We start from the raw sequence: 12,903 nt of genomic DNA, 5'->3' as shown, positions 1-12,903 counted from the left end.
AAGGTGTAACCTAACAGACATGGAACTTTACACTAAACCAGCAGTACTTTTTTTTTTTTTTTTTTTTTTTTGGTTTTTGGGCCACATCCGGCGGAGCTCAGGGGTTATTCCTGGCTGTCTGCTCAGAAACAGCTCCTGGCAGGCACGGGGGACCATATGGGACACCGGGATTCGAACCAACCACCTTTGGTCCTGGATCGGCTGCTTGCAAGGCAAACGCCGCTGTGCTATCTCTCGGGCCCAGCAAGCAGTACTTTTATAATAAAAATTGTATCATTTTGTATCCATTATATCCATCTAATTCTAGGCAAGAACTAGGTGCTGAAAGGAGGTAAGACATATGCTTAAGTAACAATATTGCAAACTACAGTGCCTAAAAGAAAAAAAGGAAGAGAAAAAGAGAGACAGAGATAGAGACAGACAGAAGAAAAATGTCTGCCCTAGTTGGGGGGGGGGGTAGGGGGAGGGGGTAGGGCAGGAGAGAAACTGGAAATATGGGTGGTGGAAAATGTGCAGTGGTGATTGGTACTATTGTATGAAAGTCAATCATGAACAACTTTAACACTGTATCACATGGTGATTCCATTAAACATTTATTTTTAAAATTAATAAAATAAAATTTGAAAATGTAATTTACAAATACAATAGAAGACCAGAGTGATAGTATAAAGAATAGGATCCTTGATTTGGAGATTGCCAACCCTTATTCAATTTCTGCCACCCCATGTGGTCTGCCTGAGCCTCCTAGAAGTGATTTCTGTGCAGAGAGCAAAGAGTAAACTCTAAGCATAGCTAGGAGTGAGGAATAAACATAAAAGATGGAAATTTAAGAGAGATGGCCTATAACTCAGCAAAGTAGCTTATACATTTATAGTAAAATGATGATAATAAAATTAAGATTTTAATTAAATTTGTATTTTTGTTTAATATTTTGTTATAAAGTTTTTATAAAGCAAAAATTACATAGTGTTGGGCATCATTTAAGTTATTGTAATAACACCCAGAGACAATAGAAATGAGGGCTGGAAGGATGGACCACAATATGAAGCTTATCACAAAGAGAGGTGAATGCAGTTAGAGAAATAACTACACTAACAACTTTTCTTGACAATGCCTGTCTCAAAGACAGGCAAGAAGTGGGTGGGGGAGATGGAGGGCATTGGTATTGGAAAGTTGCACTGGTGAAGGGCAGTGTTCATTTTTGGGGGGGGTCACACCCGGCAGCGCTCAGGGGTTCCTCCTGGGTTTAGGCTCAGAAATCGCTCCTGGCAGGCTCGGGGGACCATATGGGATGCCAAGTTCGAACCAGTGTCCTTCTGCATGCAAGACAAATGCCTTACCTCCATGATATCTCTCTGACCCTGGCAGTGTTCATTTTTATAACGGAAACCCAACTATGATCATGTTTGCTATTGCGGTGCATAAATAAAGAAAACATAATAATAAAAATATTTCCTTCCTGCAAAGAATCCACCACTTGGAAAACTTGACTATCATTTAAGTGAAATAAAAAATCATAGTGGGGCCGGAGAGATAGCACAGCAGTAGGGCATTTGCCTTGCAAATGCTGACCTGAGATGAACCTGGTTTTGATTCCTGGCATGTCATATGGTCCCCTGAACCTGCCAGGAGTGATTTCTGATCCTAGAGCCACAAGTAACCCCTGAGCACCGTCAGGTAAGCCCCCAACCCCCTCAAAAAAAAGAAAAGGAAAAAAAGAAAAATTATGAAAAATCAGGGGGAAAAATCAGTTCTCATGACAAGTTTTGAAATGGAGTTTGTAGTCTATGGAGATTTTGGTCCTGCTAAGTGTGTATCTTCTGAAAGTCAGAATAGTTCTAGAAAATTTATCATTTCAAATAAAATTTAAGTCTGCATGGTTTGAAAAATTATTTTTTTATGAGGAAGAGAACCTAAATTTCCATATTCTACCCTTCCTTTATTTGTTTTTGTTTGTTTGTTTTTCAGGCCACACCCATTTGATGCTCAGGGATTACTCCTGGCTAAGCGCTCAGAAATTGCCCCTGGCTTGGGGGGACCATATGGGATGGACCAACCGCGGTCGCGATCCTTCCTTGGCTAGCACTTGCACACCTTACCTCTAGCGCCACCTCGCCGGCCCCCCTTTATTTGTTGTTAAAAACAGGATTACTATATCTGATACATTTAGTGGTGATGCGGAGGAGAGGGGGCTATGGGGTTTGGGGGTGTTCATGGATCATTCATGGCTCTGTGCTCAGCTATCACTCCTGGTGCCCAGGATCTAACCCAGGTCAATTGAGCTTTACTATCTCTATTGTTCATGACTGAGACTAATATTAATCCAAGGATTAATTTTTTTATTTGTTTGTTTTGGGACTATACCCAGCAGTGCCCAGGGACTACTCCTGTCTTTGTACTCAGAAATCGCTCCTGGCAGGCTCAGAGGACCACAGGGATGCTGGAAATGGAACCCGGGTCCGTCTTGGGTCTGCCGCGTGCAAGACAAACACCCTACCGCTGTGCTATCGCTTCGGGTCGGGTTCGATCTCTCGCATCCCATATCGCCTCCCGAGCCTGCCAGCAGGAATGATTTCTGAGCGCAGAGCCAGGAGGAACCCCTGAGCCCGCTGGGTGTGGCCCCAAAACCTAAGTAAACAAATAAATAAAAAATATGGATGATTGGGACTTGTAGTCAGAGTCAAGAAATGCACCGTTCGGGCCCGGAGAGATAGCACAGCGGCGTTTGCCTTGCAAGCAGCCGATCCAGGACCAAAGGTGGTTGGTTCGAATCCCAGTGTCCCATATGGTCCCCCGTGCCTGCCAGGAGCTATTTCTGAGCAGACAGCCAGGAGTAACCCCTGAGCACTGCCGGGTGTGGCCCAAAAACCAAAAATCAAAAAAAAAAAAATGCACCGTCCGGGCCAGAGAGATGCATGGAGGTAAGGCGTTTCGCATGCAGAAGGACGGTGGTTCGAATCTCGGCATCCCATGTGGTCCCCCGAGCCTGCCAGGAGAGATTTCTGACCGTAGAGCCAGGAGTAAGCCTTGAGCGTTGCCGGGTGTGACCCAAAAACCAAAATAAATAAATAAATAAATAAAATAAAAATAAACTAAAATATTAAAAAAACGCACCGTCGTGCTCGCTTCGGAAGCACATACACTAAAACTGAAAGAAATGCACCGACCAGCCAGGAACCCAGAGCGACGACAGGCCGAGCGAAGACATGCAAACGATATGCAAATGACCACGCAAACGAGCATGCAAACGAAGGCCAAACTGGCCGGCGGTGCGGAGGACGTCCGGTGACTCGCGTCTAAAAGGGACGGGCGGGCCCCAGGAACCGCGCGACTTCAGCCGGACCAGGCGAAGACCGAGCTGCGCTTTCCGGGTCACTATTCCCTCTGAGCGAAGAGGCCTCTTTCCAGGTGACCCGGACGTCCTCCGCGGGGCCCACGCTCGCGCCGAGGCCCCGCCCTCCCACCCCACGTTGCTCGCCCGCGCGCCCTCGCGGCGCCCCGAACTCTCTCTTCCGGTCTCGCGCGCGCGCGGCGCCGAAGCCCCGCCCCCGGCGGTCGTCTGCGCACGCGCACTTCCTTCTGGGCGGAGCCTCGGCTGCGGGGTCCGGCGGGGTGAGTTGGGGCGGGGAGGGGGCTCTCGCTCGCCCGCCGAGGGTCCTCGCAGTTCCCGAGTCTGGCTTTCCGAAAGCCCCTTCGGTGGCCCGAGCCGGGCGCCTGAGAGGCTCACCTCCGCCCTCCCGTCCCCCCGATCTCCAGGGGCCGGTCGGAGTCCCCGAGGGCCGCTGTTTAGCGGCACCGCGTGGGTCCCCGCGAGTGAGGCGGCGGGCGGAGCTGAGGGAGTCGGGCTGGCGAGGGGCGTCCCGGGCAGGGGTCCGAGGCCCCCAGCACCTGTCCATGGTGCCATGCCCCGGCCTCCCAACGCCTCTTTCTCGAATAAAACTTGTTCTGTGACTGCCTCGAGTAGTTCCAGGAGTTGTAGGAAATAATCCACTTGGGGGCCCCATCCCCATCCCTTTCCTTCCCCTTCCCCATCTTCCTCCTCCAGGGTGTGCCTACGGGGCCCCTTGGACCTCGGCGTCTGCTGATCTTCAAGGATGAAAAATGGGGAGGGAATAATAAACCACCTTTTTCGTTAGGTGGTTATGAGCATCGACGTCATGGCCCCCAAACTCCCACATGTTTCAGAATTAAAAACAAGAGCTGCTTCTATCCTCTGAGCTTGATATCTAAAATGATGTTGTATCCCCCAACTCCACCGAAATTGGCTGCCCATGTAGAGGGGGAAAATTGTTGCTTTTTTTAATTATTTTTTTATTTTGAGAATAGGGTTTTTTTTTTTTTTTTTGGATTAGCATAGTCTTTCAAGAAATCAAAGGGGTTACTCCTAGCTCTGCGCTCAGAAATCGCCCCTGTGGCAGGCACAGGGGACCATATGGGATGCCGGGATTCGAACCACTGTCCTGCATGAAAGGCAAACGCCTTACCTCCATGCTATCTCTCCAGCCCCAGTACAATATGCTGTAATGCCGCAGTTAAATTTATATAGTTTGTATATTTGGGGGTGGAAAGGTAGCATGCCATCTGAAAGTACTTCTTTTCCCTCAAGTAGAATAGATTTTTTTTTTGGAAAGGGGAGATAGAAGTGTTGGAAGTTTGGGAGAGTCAAAAAACTTCAGATGGCTTTGAAGAGTGTCAGTTTAGTAGATAAAGCGGCATATGTAGATAATGGGGATGTCTTGCACTATTCAAAACTGGTTCTGAATGTATAATCCAGTTTGCTGTTTTAATCTTTTGTTTTTGGGTTGCACCCAGCAGTGTTTAGGGTTATTCCTGGCTCAGAAATTATTTCTTAGCTCAGAAATCGCTCCTGGCAGGCTCAGGGGACCCTATGGCATGCCAGGATTCGAACCATTGTCCTGCATGCAAGGCAAACCTCCATGCTATCTTTCTGGCCACTGCCCTTTTTTTTTTTTTTTTTTTGGGCCACACCCGGCGGTGCTCAGGGTTACTCCTGGTAATCTGCTCAGAAATAGCTCCTGGCAGGCGACACGGGGGACCATATGGGACACGGGCAAGGCAAAAACCGCTGTGCTATCTCTCCGGCCCCAGTGCCTTTTTAATTAATTTGGGGGCACAGATGGCCGTGGTCAGCACCTTATGCAATACTGGGTATGAAACCCAGGTTGGCTGTTTGCAAAATAAATGCCCTGCCTACTGATCTATCTCTTCAGTTCCTGTTTATCTTTGTAAATGGGCCTTTATGGGGCCAGAGAGATAGAAAAGGTAGGGCGTTTGCCTTGCCCAGGACCTGGGTTTGATTCCTGGCATCCCATATTGTCCCCCAAGCCTGCCAAGAGTGATTTCTGAGTACAGACTGCCAGGTGGGGTGGTGGCGCAAGTGGTAAGGCATCTGCCTTTCCCAGGCTAGCCCAGGACAGACCGAGGTTCAATCCCCCAGTGTCCCATATGGTCCCCAAGCCAGGGGTGATTTCTGAGCGCATAGCCACGAGTAACTCCTGAGTGTTTAAATCACTCCTGGCTTGGGGGACCATATGGGATGCTGGGGATGGAACCCAGGTCTGTCCTGGGTCAGCTGCATGTAAGGCAAACGCCCTACTGCTGTGTTATCGCTTTGGCCACAACCCTGTCTTTTTTTTCTCTCTTTGTTGTTTGTGTCTGGCATTGGAAGCACTTTTGAGATGTACTTTTTTGTTGGCCTGGGTTCTAAGAGAAAATGCGTGGCTGGTCAACAGGCTTTAAAAAAAAAGAGGGGCCAGAGAGATTATACAGTAACTTGTACACTTGCCTTGTACATGGTACATGGCTGACGCTGGTTTGATCTCTGGCATCCCATATGGTCCCCAGAGCCCACCAGGAGTAATTCCTGAGTTCAGAGCCAGGTGTAACCCCTGAGCACCTCTGGTTATTGTCTCAAAACAAACAAAAAAAACAAAAAGGAATTTCTGATTTAGAGAAAGTAATACTTGAATTAATGATTTGCATAATGGAACTGTGAAGTAAATTAATGGGGAAGATTGATGGGAGAAAGCAGTAACAGATTAAGTAAGAAAGAAGTTGCCTTACTGCGATCTGTAATTCTGAAGGTCTTAATTATTGAGGTCTTCTCCAGCACTGCTGGGAGCAACCCCAAGTCTCAGCACCATTGGGATTGGCTCTCAAAAAAACAAGAGAAGAGAGCCAGAATGATAGCACAGTGGTAGAGCCTTTGCCTTGCACGTGGCCAACCCTGGATAGACCCGGGTTCGATTTCCATAGGGTTCCCCTAGCTTGCCAGGAGCGATTTCTGAGTGTAGAGTCAGCAGTAACTCCTGAGCACATTGGTGTGCTCATGGTTGATTATTGGGTGTGGTCCAGTAACCTAAAACAAAACCAACCAACAAACAAAACCCAAAAGAAGAAATGACTCAGAATGGTAAACATAAAATCTCCCTGTGTAAAACATGGAGTGACTATATCAACATTCTAAATTTATTGTTGAAAGATTCTTTCATCTTGATTTATTAGAAATAAATAACAGAATTTAGTCTAAGCTACTCTAACATAGACTAGAAAATATAATGGCTTGAAAAACAATTTTTTGTTATATCTAAAACCTTTAGAATTACCTTATTTTTTGTTTTGGTTTTTGGGTTATACTGACACTATTCTGAGCTTATTCCTGGCTCTGTGCTCAGGGTTCAATGCTAGCGGAATTTGGGGGAGCATATATATAGAATACAATAGAAAATAGTATAAAATCCTTGTGTTTGGCAAGGTCACCATCACTTTTTTTTTTTTTTTTTTTTTTTATCCAGAACACCAAGCACTGGGGAAGAGGAAGGCCCTGTAATCTAGATGTGCTTTTACATACCAAAAGAAGAGTTTAGGAAAACAGGAAGTTGGGGGGAAGGGCCTCTGTTTGACTTTTACCTAGCTTTTGCACATATGTGGTGCCAGGGATCAAGCCTGGATTAGCTACATGCATGGCAATTGCCTTACCTATTTATTATGCTATTGCTCTGACTATAACTTGGAGTTATGAAAAATCGTAAGGCATATTTATAAATACCACCATAAAGACTAACTCAAGTGTGGCATGTTATCTGACCTTGGATTCAAAGTGTGGTAAGTCCAGCAAGAGTTTTCCCTTTGGGAATCTGTATTCAGAATCTTAGGTTCTGTGCCAGGCTTGTTAAAACAAAACTCCACATTTCTATTGTTGGACATTTAAACTAAGAAAAAAAAAAAAACCCAAAAACTCCACATTTTTGTTAATTCCATTTCTTCTCCCTGCGGAAGTATCTAAAGGAGTTAGACCTGGTCTTCCATCAGTCCCATGAGGCAGCCGCAAGTTGGACTTGAGGTCCACTTCATCTTCATGACCTAAAATATGATCTGCCCACCACCCAGGTTTTCAGGAAACTAACTTCAGGCTGGGGTGAAGGAAAAATCCTGATCTCTATTCAGATTTATCAGGTTCATTGTGTGCCCTCACAGAAAAAGTAGGAGATCATTTTTTTTTGTTTTTTTGTTTTGTTTTGTTTTTTTTGGGCCACACCCGGCGATGCTCAGGGGTTACTCCTGGCTGTCTGCTCAGAAATAGCTCCTGGCAGGCACGGGGGACCATATGGGACACCGGGATTTGAACCAACCACCTTTGGTCCTGGATTAGCTGCTTGCAAGGCAAACGCCACTGTGCTATCTCTCCGGGCCCAGGAGATCATTTGTTAATTAAAATTTTTATTTAGGGAATCTGGGGGGCATACTTTGGAAGGGATACAGGGGAGAGAAGAGAGGACAACAAAATGTGCATCTAGTAGGGGACAGCCTTGAATGGTTTTTGGGGAGGGCTCATATATTGAGAGTCTCCAAGTATCTTGGACTTGCAGTTCTTGGCATACACAGCAGGTGTCAAGGAAGAGCTTTGAACATTTTGGCATTTTCTTTTAGTTTTTATCAGAGCCTTTTGTTCCTCTTGAAACTTGGCATCTCATGGATCCTGTCCCAGTTAGAGGATTACCAGACCTCTGTTCCTCTTTAGATCTCTAACGGGGATCTTCATGCCTTTGAGCTGCTATAAGGCTTGTTTGCTCATCACATGTTTTATTATTTCCTGAAAAACTCATTGTTAGGGCTCCTTATTTATTTGCCTGCTCCATTTATGATTCCGAAGCAGCACTAATTCTGCTAATCAAAATTTAAGTCTTTTTCATTCACCTGGACCTCACATATTTCAGAAGCACTTGGTAAAAGTCAAATATATATGCTGATTATATTAATAAAAATTTATTTGTTTGGCTTTAGTGACACTTTTCTATTTTTGTTTGTTTGTTTGGGGGCTACACTGCAGTGGTAAGGGCTGACACTGTGTTCAGTAATCACTCCTGGCAGGCTCGGGGGACTATAGGGGCTGCTGGAGATTGAATTGAGTTGTCTGCATGCAAGGAAAATGCCTTACCCATTATGTTATTGCTCAGGCCCGAACACTTGCCATTTCTTCCTCTGTTGGTTTACTAGGCCAACTGGAATTGAAGTCATTTAATTTTAATATATATTGGTGTAAAATACATTTTAGTTTTAAATATTGAAGTATTAATTTTCCCTTCCAACTTTTTCAGTAAATAACAGATGCGGGTCAAAGAGCCATCAAAAGCTTTCCCTGAAAAAGCCAAAAGAAGTAAAAGATCTACTGTCTTTCATGATGAAGACTCCTCAGATGATACTGCTGGTAAAGTGTGACGTGTGTTGTTGATAAAAAAAAAAATAGAAATGTTTTTGGAAAGTGCCAAGGATCAAACCCAAGACCTTGCATATGTAGAGAATGCTCTCAGCCACTGATCTCGAGTCCCTCTCTACCCCTCGATATGTTTTTGTCTTTGGGCCACATCTACTGGTGTTCTGGGGCTTCTTCTGATTATGCTCAGGGGTTCATGGCAGTGTATAGAGGACCATATGTAGTGCTGGGGATCAAACCTGAGCCTCTTATGTGCCAGGTGTACACTCTAGTTCCTTGAAGTATCTTTCTTCCCCTATCCTCATATTTTCATCAATAAGTCCTTCTTTGTTAATTTTATTTGTTTTCTGTGTTACTTTAAAATCACCTTGTCTGGGGCCGGAGAGCTAACATGGAGGAAGACGTTTGCCTTGCAGGCAGAAGGACAGTGCTTTGAATCCTGGCATCCCATATGTTCCCCCAAGCCTGCCGGGGGCGATTTCTGAGCGTAGAGCCAGGAGTAACCCCTGAGCGATGCCTGGTGTGACCCACCCCCCAAAAAATCACCTTGTCCAGTTTCAAAAATCCTATTGATTGTCCCTGAGAAATACTGTATTGGGAAGGGCACTTGCCTCTCATAGAGTTGACCTGTATCCCCAGTACTCTGTGCTGGCCAACAATGATCCTCTTGGTTAGAGGAATAATTCTTTTTTTGGTGGTTTTTGAGTCTCACCAGGTGACACTCAGGGGTTACTCCTGGCAAACATGCAAGGCAAATGCCCTATCACTGCGCCACCGCTTCAGTCCCAGGAGTAATTCTTGAGTACAGCCGGGTGTGACTCAACAACCACAAAACAAAGAAGAAAAATCCTATTGGTGTATTTTTTTGTATTTTTTTTTAAGACACACTCAGCAATACTCAGGGCTTACTCCTGGCTCTATGCTTCTCCTACTGTTTAGGGGACCTGTAGGATACCAGGGATAAAACCCAGGTTAGCCGCATGCCAGTCTAGTCCCTTAACTCCTATTGGTAGTTTTATTGAGATTTTGTGTATTTTAGAATTGAATTTTTTTTTTTTTTTTTTTTTTTTGGCTTTTTGGGCCACACCCTGTGACGCTCAGGAGTTATTCCTGGCTATGCGCTCAGAAACCACTCCTGGCTCAGGGGACCATATGATATACTGGGGGATCAAACTGCAGTCCGTTTGTGCAAGGCAAACGCCTTACTGCTGCGCTATCACTCTGGCTCAGAATTTTTTTCTTTTTTTAATGAGGATGATCCATCTCTCAAGGCCTGTTAGAACCAGGCCTTCCAGCCACCACATTTTTATAGAACCCTTAAGAACTGCTGACTTGACTCACTATTTTCTTTAGATTAATACTTGTATTTGGATTTTCTGTCTTTTTCTTGGGGGGGGTCAGCGGGGTCATACTCGGCTGCCCTCAGGGGTTACTCCTGGCTGGCTCTGTGCTCAGAAATTGCCCCTGGCAGGCTCAGGGGACCATATGGGATGCCAGGATTCTAACCAATGTTTGTCCTGGGTTGGCCTCTTGCAAGGCAAATGCCCTACTGCTGTGCTATCTCTCCGGCTCCCATCTGACTTTTAAGATTTTAGGATTTTCCTCCCCATGTAAAAAATATTTTTTTTTGCCAACCCTAGTAGTGCTCAGAGCTATACTGGCTACTCATTGAGCCATTTCTCTACCCCCTAAAAAGTGATAAAAATAGCATCATATGGGGCCGGGCGGTGGCGCTAAAGGTAAGGTGCCTGCCCTGCCTGCGCTAGCCTTGGACGGACCACGGTTCGATCCCCCGGCGTCCCATATGGTCCCCCAAGCCAGGAGCGACTTCTGAGTGCATAGCCAGGAGTAACTCCTGAGCGTCACCGGGTGTGGCCCAAAAACCAAAAAAAAAAAAAATAGCATCATATAACATCAATCTATATGATTTTATTTTATATTTTATTTATATTTTACTTGTATGTCTTAATAAACATATAAAATGTATTAAATAGATATTCAAAAATGTCATTTATTAAACTATATTTTTAATTTTGGGGATTTATTTGGACCTCACCTGACAGTATTCAGGGCTTGTGCCTCTATGCTTAGGGCTTCACTTCTGCCAGTGCTTGGAGGAACCATATTTGATTCTGGGGAATCAAATCAAAGACATGCAAAGCAAACTCCCTTAATCCATGTACTATCTTTGTAGCCCTAACCTTTTATTTTTGAACAATTTTAGGTTTACAGGAAGGTATAAAGAAACATAACTTTACCCAGCCTTTTCTGATTCAATATATTATATTTAATAGCAATACTAAAATCTAGAAAATAACATTCAGACAATTCTTAGAGTTTTTTTTTTTATAGATCAATTCTTAGAGTTTATAGACTGTTTACCAGCCATACATGCACCTTTTTGTATGTTGCACTATGTAATTTTTAGTAGCTTTGACTACAGTCAAGGCATTGATACTGATTGCAATGTCCTGATGTTTTTCTGTCATAACTACTCAACTTCCTCATAGCCATTGTCCTGAACAATCTACTCCTCTGTTCTTCAGCTCTGTAACTAAGTTGTTAGTTGGTTTGGTTTTTGATTTTTGGGTCACACACAATGACCTCAGGTCTCAGGAGTTACTCCTGGATCTGTGCTCAGGAATCACTCCTGGCAGGCTCTAGGGAACCTAATGAGATGCTGAGGATCGAACCAGGGTCACCCTGTGCAAGGCAAATGCCCTGTTCCTTGTGCTATTGCTCTAGCCTTAATAAGTTGTTTTTTGAATGCTTTATAAATGGTGTACAAATACGAAATTATTGGACTATTTTAAAATTCACTGTGCATTTTAATTATAGTACTTTATTTTTCAGTTTTTATTTATCAAGGTGGAGGGGATATTCCAAGTGAGTGATTATTTGCATGTGCCCCTGGATGTGCTGATTGAGCCCTACAGGATTAGGGCTTACTCAGGTCATCCCAGAAGTGCTCTGTGAGCTCCTGGTTTGTGCCAGGTGATGTTTGGGGACCATATGGTGCTAGAAATTGAACTGGGGTTGGCAACTTAAAAGATATGCACCTTAATCCCCTGAGTTATCTCTCTGTCCCCTACAATATATTTTTTGTTTTGTTTTGGGGTCATACCTGACCCTGCTCAGGGGATGCTTTTGGCTGTGCACTCAGGAATTTTTTTCTGGTGGTTTTCATGGGGTTTTCAGCACCTAGGATGCTGGGGATTAAACCCTGGTCTGCAAATACCTTACCCATTGTACTATCTCCAATCACTATACTATCTTTTTTGTTTTGTTTGTTTTTTGGGGTCACGCCCGGAGGCGCTAAAGGGTTACTCCTGGCTTTGTGTTCAGAAATCACTTCTGGAAGGCACAGGGGACCCGTAGGGGATGCAGGGATTCAAACCACTGTTGGTCCTGGATTGGCTGCTTGCAAGGCAAAAGCCCTACCACTGTGCTATCTCTGTGGCCCTACTGTTTTATTTTTTTTTATTTATTTATTTATTTATTTTTTTTTGGTTTTTTGGGCCACACCCTGTGACGCTCAGGGGTTACTTCTGGCTATGCGCTCAGAAGTTGCTCCTGGCTTCTTGGGGGACCATATGGGACGCTGGGGGATCGAACCTCGGTCCGTCCTAGGCTAGCGCAGGCAAGGCAGGCACCTTACCTCCAGCGCCACCGCCCAGCCCCTATTTTTATTGCATTTTGTACCACATCTTTGGGGGCTTCTCCCAGTGCAGTGCTTGGGAATTATTCCTGGTTGACCATAGAGGATCATGCGGAGTCAGTAATGGAACAGGGTCTTGCACATACACCACCGTTAAGCTACATCCCAAGTCCCAGTTATAGTATTTTAATGCTCTTATATTTGCTCATTGGTAGTAGCGCTTTGCTTTGACAAAAAAAATGTTCACGTTTTGTTTTCTTATTCAATAGGATTCTCTTGCCGGCATGTAAGTTATGCTACCAGTGTGACTCAGGTGAAGAAAGCAGTAACTGAGAATCTGTGGTCAGTTTGCTCAGAATGTTTAAAAGAAAGAAAACTCTATGATGGACAGCCAGCACTTGCTTCTGATATTTGGTTGTGTCTCAAGTGTGGTTTTCAGGTGAGCAAAGTGGTGTTTGGTTTTGTGCTGGGAATGGAATTCAGACCCTGTACTTGGGAATTAGGTCTACCA

General features: G+C 44.8%; 1 protein-coding gene across 1 annotated transcript in view; it reads left to right on the top strand.

Moving 5' to 3' along the window:
* The first annotated feature begins 8,617 nt into the window (after positions 1 to 8,617).
* USP45 (ubiquitin specific peptidase 45) overlaps positions 8,618 to 12,903 on the top strand; it is a 63,198-nt gene continuing 58,912 nt past the window's right edge. Inside the window, exons 1-2 of the mRNA XM_049771326.1 lie at positions 8,618 to 8,728; positions 12,662 to 12,831. Of these exons, the coding sequence (XP_049627283.1) occupies positions 8,629 to 8,728; positions 12,662 to 12,831 (270 nt within the window). The 5' untranslated portion in view covers positions 8,618 to 8,628. The remainder of the gene's footprint in view (positions 8,729 to 12,661; positions 12,832 to 12,903) is intronic.

The sequence above is a fragment of the Suncus etruscus genome, chromosome 4 (assembly GCF_024139225.1).
Source record: "Suncus etruscus isolate mSunEtr1 chromosome 4, mSunEtr1.pri.cur, whole genome shotgun sequence".
NCBI classification, from domain to species: Eukaryota; Metazoa; Chordata; class Mammalia; order Eulipotyphla; family Soricidae; genus Suncus; species Suncus etruscus.
The sequence above is the reverse complement of the archived record's forward strand: the minus strand, read 5'-3'. Positions and strand labels throughout refer to the sequence as shown.